The sequence below is a fragment of the Perna viridis genome, chromosome 4 (assembly GCF_037379345.1).
Source record: "Perna viridis isolate PV_CMFRI_1.1 ecotype Kerala chromosome 4, ASM3737934v1, whole genome shotgun sequence".
Taxonomy (NCBI): Eukaryota; Metazoa; Mollusca; class Bivalvia; order Mytilida; family Mytilidae; genus Perna; species Perna viridis.
In genome coordinates, this window is record NC_142448.1 from 51,675,830 (window position 1) to 51,688,596 (window position 12,767).

Below are 12,767 nucleotides of genomic sequence, written 5' to 3' on the forward strand. Positions count from 1 at the left end.
TTCTCACTCGACTGGCGTGAGATTAAAAATTAACGTATAGCAAGATCAAAGGGATTTTAAACAAAATAGCGATAATATTTTTTAAAAGTATAGTAAAACATCAACCTTCACCAATTTATTAACCACATAGATCTATAAAATATATACAAGTTCAGTATAACAATTTGTAACTTTCAGTTGAATTTTTAAGAACCATTGCACTTGATCAACCTTTGAAATGTTTTAAATTTAAGTCTGCATCAGTCTGGTCAGAATATGGCGTTAATATTTCCATTGTAATCATAATGTAATCATAAACTAATCAGAATTACAGGGTATTTTGAAAAGTAATTGATTAAATCAAATTACATGTAATCAGATTTTTTGGCTGATTAATGATTACGATTACAATTACCCCATTTCTGTGACCTTTACTGGTAATGTATAACCTCTCATGACCTTTGACCTACCTGGTATACAGGCGTTGTATCTGCTTTCATCAGAGCTGAGTTGATGACAGAAACATTTCCTTTAGAAGGGTGTACACTGAAGAATGCCTCTGCAGAACCTTTACCGATAGTCTCATAAATAATATTTCCCTGGAAAACAATTTACAGAAATATTCATTAAAAAATGTTGCTCTTATTTTAGGAATATCAATTTTTATATTATTAGCATTGGTTACAGCTGACAGCAGTATCCCTACAACAATGCAAAACAGATTCTGTCCGTTGGATAGATATGTATACACGTCTATATATATGTATAAATTATCTGGCTGTGATTCGACTGATGCAGGAAATACTTGCATGCAAATCAAAATATATTGCTTCAGTAAGAGAGGACATGTTTTGATACCAGTTCATGGAATTTAGGACAATAGAATAATATACACATTGAAAGTATCATTAACTTATTTACTTAGCTTGTATCATATTTACATTTTCTCACTCTCCCCTTTATACTGTATAGGAAGTTATTTTATGGGGTGCAAAATTTTGTGATTTGAAGTATACAAAAAATGTTGCCATTTCTAATTTTGGTTGAGGGTAGGTGATGCACTAAGGTAATTAGTTGCAGAGTCAATCTTTGGCTGAATTTATTTTCCCCTTTTTAGAAACCACTAAAATACAGCAAAATCAGCTGCTACAGGTTGTCTTTCAATTTCATTAAGAAACCGATTATTTAAGCTAAAAACAATTCATTAGTAACAGTTTGTAAGCATTCAGAGAAAAAAAGGATTAGTTTACCATAGGAAACTTACACGCAGATCACGATCGGTAGCAATAACAGTCATCAAAACGTTTCCATCAGGAGCATTTTCAGATGCCCCTGTATTATAAACACCACTAGTGAATACTGGAGGGAACTGATCCCGACGAACAACGATATGTACCCTAGCTGTTGCTGTTCTTGGTTGAGGTCGCTGGTCACTTGCTACCACATTAAACTATAAAAAATTAATGATTAATTCCTTATTGTTAACCTCATATGACAGATGTTTCGTGCATCTGTCATGTATTTGATTAATAAAACAGAAGCTGCTTTGTACCAGTTTGACAAATTAAGCTAGATTTTTATTGTATTAGCTCACAGCAAGCTAGTAGGCATGTCACTTAACTATGACACATTATTTCAAGCCAACCAGTTGTCAGCCTGTCTCCTCTATCCTATGTACTTAGCTTGGAAGCAGTGACTACCAATTTCAAGTGACTGGACCCATGACCTCCTTACTCAAGGCACATATGCTACTGTGATGGAACGACTTGGAGTATTTATCTTACATAACACATTCCGAGTCTATACATAATTCCTGTGATACAGTTAAAAGGAACAATACGATTTTCAATGGTCAAATAAAATACAGGAGGTTGTCAGATTGAAAGCAAACCAGATTTACCCCGAATTAAAGAGTCAAAGTTCATATTTTGAAGACAAAAATGGCTGCCACCAAAAAAAAACATAAATTACTACTTCTAAAAATCGAACTTGACATCCTTTTTGTCACATAAAACAAAATGTCAAAATTTGAAAGGAATCTGCCAATAACTTTTCAAGCACTTAATTTTTCCAAAAAAAAATCAGGTCTAAAATGCCTTATCATGTGTCCTCTTGGAAGAAGCTTCAAATGTTACACACAGTTTGATTTATACATTTGGGGACAGTTCTAACATTAGCTCTGCATGATAAATTTAGAAACGACAAAAATCAGAAATGTTCTAGTAAGAAATAATGTCATGTATTATTCTAACATAGAATTATCATTCTGATATAAAATCAGCAGGAATGAGTGTAGGCCTTGACAAATGTAGTCATGAATCGTTCTAAAATGGTCAAAAGGACAATTTCTGGATCATCATCCTTACATGATTTTTAACAATTTGAAAGAAATGTTAGAATCAACCTCCACTGTGCATGCTGTGTTACGTATATCATTCTTCAATGGTTGATTTCACAAAAAAAATCCTGTGTAAAATTAGACATAAGTTATGATGTCACAATATAAAGAAGAATTACGATGTCATAATTTAGGACTAATTTTACACTTTAAAGATTTTTTGTGAAATCAACCACAGATCTTTTTAATTTCCACCAAAAAACATATTCTTATGTTGAAAATGTGTTAACATTTGGCAAACCATTGTTACAAAAACTTCTAATTTTACTGCATCATAAACATGATAAAAGAAAATTTTTTATAGAAACCAAAGCAAGTACATTCTCATAACCTTCCTTAGAAATACATTAAAACCTGTGGAGTGCTTTAGTTGGTTCTCCAATCTAAAAAAAAATGTTCAAAGGGGCATAACTCTCAACAAATTTCAGAAGATTAAACTTTCCTATTAATAAGCACATCTACATTTAATTGCCTGAAGTAAAAATAAATTTAGAGATACTTGACTTACAGAAAAATTTCCCACTACCGATCCTAGGAGTGATTTAACAAGTATAATAGATCCCGTCTTGGAGTTTATAATGAAGTATTCATTATGTGGTGATTTATTTTCCATCTCATACACTAACATATCCTGATCAGCATCTGTCGCTGCCACTTTGATAACTTCAGTACCAAGGATCTGTGTTTCCTCGATAGTTTTACTGAAGAAGCCATTTTGCTCAAATACAGGATCTGCCAGATTTCTATTGACAGTAATGTTTACAGTTGCTGTGGCTTGCTGCACTCCAACATCTGTCTTTGTGGCCACTATTTGGAGCTGAAAGAAATAATTAATGAATATAAACTTTAAAAAAAATGATAGCTGCAATGCAAAGTAGATACGAAAAAACAAAAACATTTTCTTTGAGAAAATAAAAACCTTAGTAAATAAATATTTAAAAAAAACACACACCCAGTCAGTTTTCCATGGATTAAAATTCAGTCATTCAGCACCTAAGCTCATCCCTTGTTTATTGCTGTTCACTTGTTAAATGTGCATTTCTGTTCTTTTTGTGTTGTGCAATTGTTCTTGGTATATTATCTTTTTGGTGTTCCCATCATTATTTCATCCATGGACTTCTCCAATGGGTAACATGGTTATTCATTATTCATTATAGTACTTGATGACTATCAATATTTTTCATTATATTCTATGCAAATGATCCATAAAATCCTGAATTTTCTATAATTCACTTTTTGAAAACAGGGTTTATAGCAGTAACTACCCCAACTGTACTATGGAAAGATTCTTAATCCGTAGAGCATAATTTGCAGTCAAAATATGTAGAAAATATAGATAATGTGTATGTCAACACATCTGTTGATTATATTTTCTAATACTTACAATATAGTTGGTTAGACCAGCACTATCAAGTCTGAGATCTTTCTTTATCTTGACTTGACCATCAATATTTCCAACTTCAAAGAAATCAGGTGCAGAACTAAGTCCAGTTACTGCATAGGTTATTCCAGGCTATAATGACAAGAAAATTAATGTTTTGCTTTATTTACAATACAAATAAGTGACAGCCTGAACACAGAAAATTGACTCACTGAAATAAATATTTGATAAAACCACAAGAAATATGTTAATCATATTAAGCACAACATTATTGGCTGCTTTGTTGCTTAAAACATTGTTGTGTCAACAGTTTATATAGTGCTGAACAATAGAAAGAGTATAAAGCAATAACTGTTAAATGTAGATAGCAATATTGTTTACTTAACACAGTTTAAAGTTAGTGGTTGAGCAACAACATTATTAGCTGCTTTATCAACTGGAGTAAAACTTTATTTTTCTGTACATACAGTAACTATAAATGAAAATGAGTTTTCAAAAACTCAGAAAAAGTATTAGCATTATTTTGATGAAGGTTTTGATGGATACAACATACAATAAAATATCCAAAACACAGTGAAGGGACAATATAATGAAACGACTTACATCTGGGTTAGCTTTCACGGTTTGAATCAGGCGTCCAACTTGATCATTCTCATTGGCTACTGCATTGTAAGATGGCGCTGTGAAGGTCAATTTTCCAGATGTCCTAATGACATTGATGGTTATTGTAACGGCCACTACTTTTTGGGGAGTACCTTGATCTCGAACATCTACTGTCATCTATTTATGTAAAACAATATCAATATACCATAAACCATATTTTTTTCACAAGCAATTTATTTTCATTTAATACTTTCTCGAACAAGAAAATAACCAGAAAATAAGTTGCCTCCAATAAGTAAATATTTTTAAACACATATTAGAAAGATTGTTAGTCATCAAATTAAACTGATATCATGAAACAGGAAAATATGATACGCTGCCAAGTTGCAAAAAATCCTTTTGGGAAAAAACATCATAAAATGGCCATAACTTTTGTGTAAATAATCCAATTAAAACAGATTTTTGAATTTGATCTGTATTTCATAATACTCAATAACAATGTTTAAGAAAGATCCTTTAATATCTTTTAAGTTATCATTAGGAAACAATCATGGGACGGAAAAAAGACCCACAGATGGATGGACATGCAACTTCTCAGACAATATCACAACATATTTTGCGACTTATTTGTGGTGGGGTGTAAAAAGTATACAATCTGAACATTATTAATGTTAAACAAATATATATTAATGTAAAAACTTACTGTAAACAAACTTTGTGTGATGTCAGCCACAGAGTTGATCAGTAACACTTCACCAGTTGTGGGGTTTACCAGGAAATAATCTCCAGCACTTCCTGTTCCTGTGGCAACATACCTAATCACATTATTTGGAGGCTGCAAAAAATAAGATCATGCACAATGATTGTTTTTAAATTGTGTGAATCTTTTATTTCAATGCAGAAATCTTCTTTAATCTAAACAACCAAAGACTTCATAACAACTATCTATACTAACCTTTGACCTCTAATTGACTTAACCTTTGACACCAGTCTAACTGGGTGAAGCAAGAAAAAAGGGCACAAGATGGCTACAAGGATGATAAAAAAAATTTAAGTCAGGGCCTGACATTTAAGGTCGTCTTCTTGCCTAGAAAAAGTAAAATTACAATTTGGACAAGTAAAAGTTAAATTATACTTGCCTGAGTGATAACCAAATTTTATGCATTCTTCACATGAGTTTACTTAATAAACAACCTAGTTTTCAAATTGGCAATTTGCATGATATGAAAAGATTCACAAAATGCTATGTCATATCCTGCATATTAATACAAACAATTCTAAACAGAAAGATTTTTCAAACTATTTCCTTTATCATTTTAATGTCATGAGTGAAAATGAATAAAATAGAGGCCAAAACAAGTCCTTAAAGAACTCACTCCCCTATCAGCATCAGAAGCATTCAGGTTAAGAACAGCTGTTCCAACAGGAGTGGTTTCAGGAAGATTGATATTCAGAGTCCTTGAATGGTTCAAGATAGGTGGGTTCAGATTGTGTTCAACAATAACTGTAACACTAGCGACATCTGACAATGGTGGTGTTCCTCCATCAGTAACAACAACTCTTACCTAAAAAAAGTAAAAATTAATATAAAAAAGATTTACAAAAACACCTTTAATCATAAAGTACTGTTTTTTGTTGCTAAGGAAGTAGACCTAGGGTAAGGGACACGACTCTTATAAATCAATGAAATGTTGTATTCAGTATTTGACATCAATCTCATTTTAGCATCATAGTAACTCGGACTGATTTAATTCCATTTCAAAGGAAAGCTTGAAAGGCTTTGATGAACTTGAATATGACACAAACAAATCACTGATTTCAAGAGTTATTCCCCATACCCTAGATCCCCAAATTTATTAAGCTTAAACAGACAAAAATAGACTGCCTGTTCTATCCTCGTCTGAATATAGCTGAAATATTGCTGCTCGGACGTTAAACCCCAACAAACAAACAAACTATCCACATTATAGAATTTGGTGGAACACAATGTTATTGTAACATGTAATTAGGTATTCCAAATTTTTTTGTTAAAAGATCTACGAAAATAAAAATTTTCTATATTGATTTGTTATGCAGCAGGCATATTTCATATACTTCAATCACTAAAATTAAACTGCAGTTAGACAAATTTCTCATAACACCTGCAGGTTCAACATTACTTACATCAAACTGAGTTTTGGTGGTCAAGGTAAGGTCAGCAGAAGGTCGTGTCCTCACAACACCTGCAGAATCAATCTCAAAGAATAAACTGGCCTGATTGGTGGTGTCTGGATACAATGAGTAGTTAAGTGAATTAAATGGTACCTGCCAATGGACAAAAAGCTCTATCAGTTAAATAAATACAATGAGTAGTTCAGTGAGTTAAATGGTATCTGTCAATGGAAAATAAGCTCTATCATTTTAGTAAATGTTAACAAAAAGGAAACATTTAAATCGTACAGCTCTTTGTTCATCACTGAATATCAATCCAGCTCAGAGAAACCTGTCTAAAATAGATCCTTTATAAAAGCCTGTCTACAAAAGCCCTTTCTTGAAATCCCTTCAATTTCAAGGCATTCTGAAACTATGTGAACTGAACAAATCATCCAGTCAAAAAGGGGGGTCTGTTTAGAAAGGTTTCAATCTCCACTATTGAAATTAATATGTGTACTTGAATCAGAATAGAAAAAATTCCCATAACAACTTTTTTTTTTACAAAAAGGGAGACATATCTATCACACATACATGGACATCTGTAATGGAACAGAATTACAAGTAGTTTGAGCACTGGCTCCTTCAGCAAGTATTTTCAAATACCTCTTTTATATTATAATTTCTTTACTTTAAGAAAAATAGCAAAGGTAAAGCAGACAAAGAACAAAAAATAGAAAAATACTACATCATAAGGGGAGGCAACTCCATCAAACTTACATCAATATCTGTATTGGAGACAGCGGTAGCATATACACTCAGTCCTCCAGCATATGTTTCAGAAATTGTCTTGGAATATGTAGCAGTATTGGTAAAGAGTGGAGCTGTGTTACGAACCACATTCAAAGTGACTGTCTGTGGATTATCTGCTGTCTGAGGCGGTGACCCTTTGTCTCTTGCAGACACTTGGAACTAAAGATAAAAATCATTGAAGTGATGAAACTGAAAGCCTAAATGTCACCTGCCTTGTAGATTTTTCTTTAGAAATGAAACTTTGACTTTTTCAACTGCATTTCGACCTTTAATTCCAAATTTCAATACCAGGCAACAATAATGAAACCATAGATCAGGGAATAGTTTTGCATTTTCAATCTTGAACGTTGACATACAAAGATGTCCTATGAAAGTCAGGGGCCCAGCCACATTTTTGGTAGAATTTGCAACTTGGCCCCAATAAAGTATTTTCCCTCAACCCCCCCCCCCCAAAAAAAAAAAAACAAAACAAAACAAAAACAAAAGGACACTTAAGAAATGTTGATTTTTAACAATTTACAAATTTAACACTCTTTAATATACTCACAGAAATGCTGAACTGGTTTCCCGAATCAGGATAGTTTAACATGGATTGCTTCAGTGATAGAGCTCCAGTATTGGGATCCACTTGGACATAATTGTTGATCTGTGTATTGGTGGATGAGATGAAAAACTCCAATTCGTTATTGGGTGCCTTGAAACAGGTAAAAGATGTGTATATTATCTCAATATTAACAATACTAATGTAGAAAAAAATGCATTTCAGCCTTGTGACCAGGAGGCAAACTTAGTCAAATTTACAAGTAGGTCCAGCAAAAATAATTAAATAAAAAAAATTATCTAATCAGAAACAAGAAAATTGCTTGAATGTAGAGTAGATTTGTTCTGGAATCCTGCTGCTGTTAAAGTTTAATGTTACTCATACTTCAACAACAACAGATAAATCTTTATTTGCATTTTGTGTATTCAACATATTTCCAAACAAAATCCAAGAAAATGTACTCACAAAGTTGTCGGCATCAGAGGCTAAGACCTTGAGAAGTTCCACACCAACAGTTTGTGTCTCTAAGATTCTTTTCCGGTAAGTTTGCCCTAAAGTCATTACAGGTTTTTGGATATTCCGGTTCACGTTAATCGTCAAAACTTTGGAATCAAATTTTCTCGGGTCACCACCATCTTGTACTCGAACTCTTAACTAGAAAAAGATAAGTGTATATCAGTAATGTCCAGGAAAATAGTCAATAAAGAGGATTGAGTGATTGATTGATTGATTGTAGGTTAATGTACTGTAGTACAACCTTGCTAAGTCAAAGAGGAAGGGTCAAGGCCAAAATGTTGGAAGATATCTAAGGTTCGAGAAATCTGAGGCAACCTAGAAATTTATTGATGGGGGACAGTATCAGCTGTTCAAATAATTTGTTGCACTAGTAGGATACATGTACTTCACGGTGGTTTTTCCTGGTTTTTCACATATTGTATCAAAAGGTAGTTATCAGTAATGTTTTAAATGCTGAGTGACACCAAGTACTTCTGGAAAAAATCTTGTTAATTTTCTAACATTGAAAATATAATTCGTACATAACATATCAGTCCACGCTGCAAGTAGAAATTGATATTTTAAAGAAACCTGTCTGAACTAAACACTTTTTTAAATCCCTTCATATCAGTTTCAATGTATTTTGAACCTTAGTAAACAGAACACTTGTCTAAACCAAGTCAGTCTTCAAGTACAATAAGCAGCTTAGAGCCATTGGTCCTCTACCAATGCAAAAAAATTTGATGTGCATAAGTCCCATAATACCTGTTGTCTGCGCAATTTGATCAACTACAAAAGATGAATTACAACCCTGACAAAATCTGAACAATATTCATCAAACGGTTTCCGAGGAGTTGCATCCACATGTAAAACTGGACAGATGGACATACAGACAGAAGCATGGACAAGCACCAGTATGTCCCTTCCTGCATCGCAAGGGGGGGACAAAAAGGGTATAGTTTAGGTTGGTTTCACTGTATGATTTAAAACGTACTGAATTATTAATTAGCACCAGGTGGACTAAAGTATACTTACATAGAACTGCTTATCAGCAATACTACTGACTGGAGCAATAAGGAACACAGCTCCAGAGGATGGACTGATATCAAAATAGGTTGTGGCTGAACCTTCTCCAGTTCTGTCGAACTCAATCTGATTGTAGGGGGACTGAAACAACATAATATTAAATATACAAAGGCAAAATCAATTCATATAAATTTCACTTAAACCTTCACCCATTCTGACAAACCCAAATCTGATTGTAAGGGGACTGAAAATAAATTATAAAAAATATACACAGGCAGAGTTTATGAGAAATTCATGTGAATCGGGTTATCACTAGCCTTTCATATGAATTTTACACATTCAGTTCATATTAAGTGAATTTCATATGAAAAATGACATGTTTCAAGTTGTGTGGTGCTCAGGCCAGATGAGGTTGCATATTTAATGATACTCAAGTAGAATATAATTGTTACTTAGAATTTGAAGTTTGAAGCAGACAAGGTACTGGTTTCATAAAAAATTCTCAAATTGAGATTTTCCTCCAATCCTGGAATTTTCCTTAAATCTTCAATTTTAAGCAATCTAATTTGTTGAAATTTGAGTTGAGGAAGATTTAAGGAAACACTCAATTTGAGATTTTTTATGCAACCAGCCAAAAAAATCAATTTTTCCCTTGTTCTATGGAATTTTGTGACTGGACCCCCCTTTCCCCAAACATCACCAAAAATACATGTGATTGTCATATTACCTTAGTATCATTATCCCTGCCTGTTACACGGAATATTTCTAAATTAGTGGTCTGTGAGGCACTGATGTTCACGATATTCGGCAGATTAAAGAACTCTGGTGGGAACTGGTTCCTGATGACATTCACAGTAAGGGTACCAGCAGGGCTACTCAGAGATGGAGAACCTCGGTCACGAGCAAGTAATGTCAGCTAAAAAAAAAACATAACAAATATTTAAAATCATGAAGCATATAAAACTTACAGTACACACTCAATATGTTAAATTTTCAGAAACTTTTTAAGAAAAGTTAGGGTCAGTCAATAATAAGCACCACAGAGATGATAATCTCCCCTAAGGGGTTTAGGATATTTACCTTACCACATACTGTTTTGCAGATTTTCTGATCAAACTTCCAACAACATATTCCCTCTCCTTAGGGGAGATCAGAACATTAACCTTACCACATATTGTTTAGTAGATCCACCAATCAAACTTCCACGTAGATATACAGCACCATTCTGATCTACAGAGAAAACTGACTGGTGTTGAGAACTTGGGTCAAACTCATAATAGACATCTCTATTTGGACTCTAAAAAAGTAAAACCGAATGTAATTTATGTTACACCATCAACATCATTCAATCAAAATAGAATCATACAGAACAATCACATGTGGCATCTCAATAACCATGGCTTATAGAACAATCACATGTGGCATCTCAATAACCATGGCTGATAGAACAATCACATGTGGCATCTCAATAACCATGGCTGATAGAACAATCACATGTGGCATCTCAATAACCATGGCTGATAAAATAATCACATGTGGCATCTCAATAACCATGGCTTCTGTGTTAATATAAATTTCAAATAGAAAGTTTTCCATTTAAATGTAAGATGTAATGAAGAAACAACAATTTAAAACTCCATGAAATTTTGACAAACCAAAGAGAATTGATACACAGTAGTTATACAACTATATGTAATTATTCTGTTTAATTCTATATTAAGTTGATTATTTTATTTCAGTTGTTTGTTTACAATAGATCCCATTGACATTAGATGAGGAAACAGGAAAAATTTAGACAGATGTCCAGCATTTCAGCTTTGCAGCAATATCATCAAGAGATTAAGAGATTGATTGTGACACAATTTTTATTAGGGAAAATGCAATTGACTTGAACTTCCAAAAGATTGAGACTCCCCTTATTCAATGTTTAACACTTTTGCTCCTGAGGTTTTTTTCACAATCAATAAACTTCAATAAATCATGATTTTTAGGCTAAATTTTAATAAGAATGAGAAAAAAAAAAGAGCAATAATTAACGCATGCAATAATTCTTTCTTTACATTAGTTAGTACCACAACAGTGTACTAAATAAAAAAATTTCAAGAGAGCAATGCTCTTTTCAAATATATTTAAGCTATGTAGATGGTAGATCTAGTAAGTAAGTAACTGATTGGCAGATTGATTTATTAAAGAGTTGAAGGACAACAGTGTATGGCAGATATTGTGTGCATCTCAGGGTGAGAATATTGACATAAAAATAACTTTATCAACTTACTCTATCATCTGCATCAGTAGCCACTACAACTTTAACTGGACGGGTTACATCATGGGTTTCAAATATTTCTTCCACATAGTTGTTTGGTGAATCAGTGTTAGACCAAACAGGGGAGTTCAGATTACGGTTCACTGTCACCCGGATTACCCGATTCTTACTGCATGATGGGGTACCTTGGTCTTTAGCTTGGATTCGAAGCTGAAAATATAAGAAGTTACGGCAAGTTTGCATATTGCACATTGTATCTTAATATGTTGTCTAAACTTCCAGGTTAAAAAATATCAATCTTATTAAAATACAGCAATTTTTTTGTATTCTGTACACATGTTTCAAGGAGGAACCTCTGATCAGCAGCAAAAAAAAAACACAAATACTTAGGAAGTTCAGTATCCAAAAAATATATTATTTACAAGAAGTACTCAACCCTAAAAATATTGAAATAGGAAGGCAAAACTAGCACCAGTAAGTTTTACCAAAGTAATGGAGCTACTATGTTGAACACAAGTATTTAATATAATTTTTTTGTAAACACAGTTTGCTATAGTTTTACTATCAAGTAAAGTTACAAACCTGATATACTTGGTCATTGTCTGAGAATAATGCTGGTCGTGTAGACACTGCCCCTGTATTGACATTAATGGTAAAAAATGTTGCAGCTACATCATCTCCTATAATTTCGTAGGACAAAGTGCTGAAAAGTGTGCCCTTTAAAATAAAAGAGATGAATCTTAATACACCACTGGCAACCACTGTTCATGTCAAGCTCATCTCCATATATGTCCAGTTTTTATTAGTTTCTCTTACAAAAAATCCACATATGATTTTATTTTACTTGAATGTTAAGTAAATTACATGAAGCCTTTGGGACTATCATATTTAAAGATCTAACATTGCAAAAAAATCAAAAGAATCAGTAATAATAAAAGAGATGCAGACAACATTATATCGGACAGACAGACAGACTGGAACCTATATACTTCAAAACCATTGTTTGCAGGTGTCTCTGACCTATACATAGACATTGTTTTAAAGAGCCAATAAAAACAGGGGAAATTGTCAAAATCAGAAGTATGGTAAAAAAAGAACCGTAGCGGTAAATTCAGGATTTGTAAAAGTAGAATTCCAC

At 33.1% G+C, this 12,767-nt stretch overlaps 1 protein-coding gene across 2 annotated transcripts in view; it reads right to left on the reverse strand.

Annotated features, from left to right (window-relative positions):
- Positions 1-12,767, reverse strand: part of LOC148620469 (uncharacterized) — a 188,168-nt gene that overhangs the window by 77,371 nt on the left and 98,030 nt on the right. For both annotated transcript variants that reach the window (XM_088581362.1, XM_088581361.1), the window contains 16 exons: positions 12,212-12,346; positions 11,642-11,839; positions 10,535-10,663; positions 10,094-10,282; positions 9,376-9,507; positions 8,311-8,499; positions 7,852-7,998; positions 7,272-7,463; positions 6,525-6,665; positions 5,738-5,926; positions 5,065-5,196; positions 4,362-4,538; positions 3,762-3,890; positions 2,886-3,194; positions 1,244-1,429; positions 450-578 (listed from right to left, as the gene is read on the reverse strand). In XM_088581362.1, the coding sequence (XP_088437488.1) occupies positions 450-578; positions 1,244-1,429; positions 2,886-3,194; positions 3,762-3,890; positions 4,362-4,538; positions 5,065-5,196; positions 5,738-5,926; positions 6,525-6,665; positions 7,272-7,463; positions 7,852-7,998; positions 8,311-8,499; positions 9,376-9,507; positions 10,094-10,282; positions 10,535-10,663; positions 11,642-11,839; positions 12,212-12,346 (2,703 nt within the window). The remainder of the gene's footprint in view (positions 1-449; positions 579-1,243; positions 1,430-2,885; positions 3,195-3,761; positions 3,891-4,361; positions 4,539-5,064; positions 5,197-5,737; positions 5,927-6,524; positions 6,666-7,271; positions 7,464-7,851; positions 7,999-8,310; positions 8,500-9,375; positions 9,508-10,093; positions 10,283-10,534; positions 10,664-11,641; positions 11,840-12,211; positions 12,347-12,767) is intronic.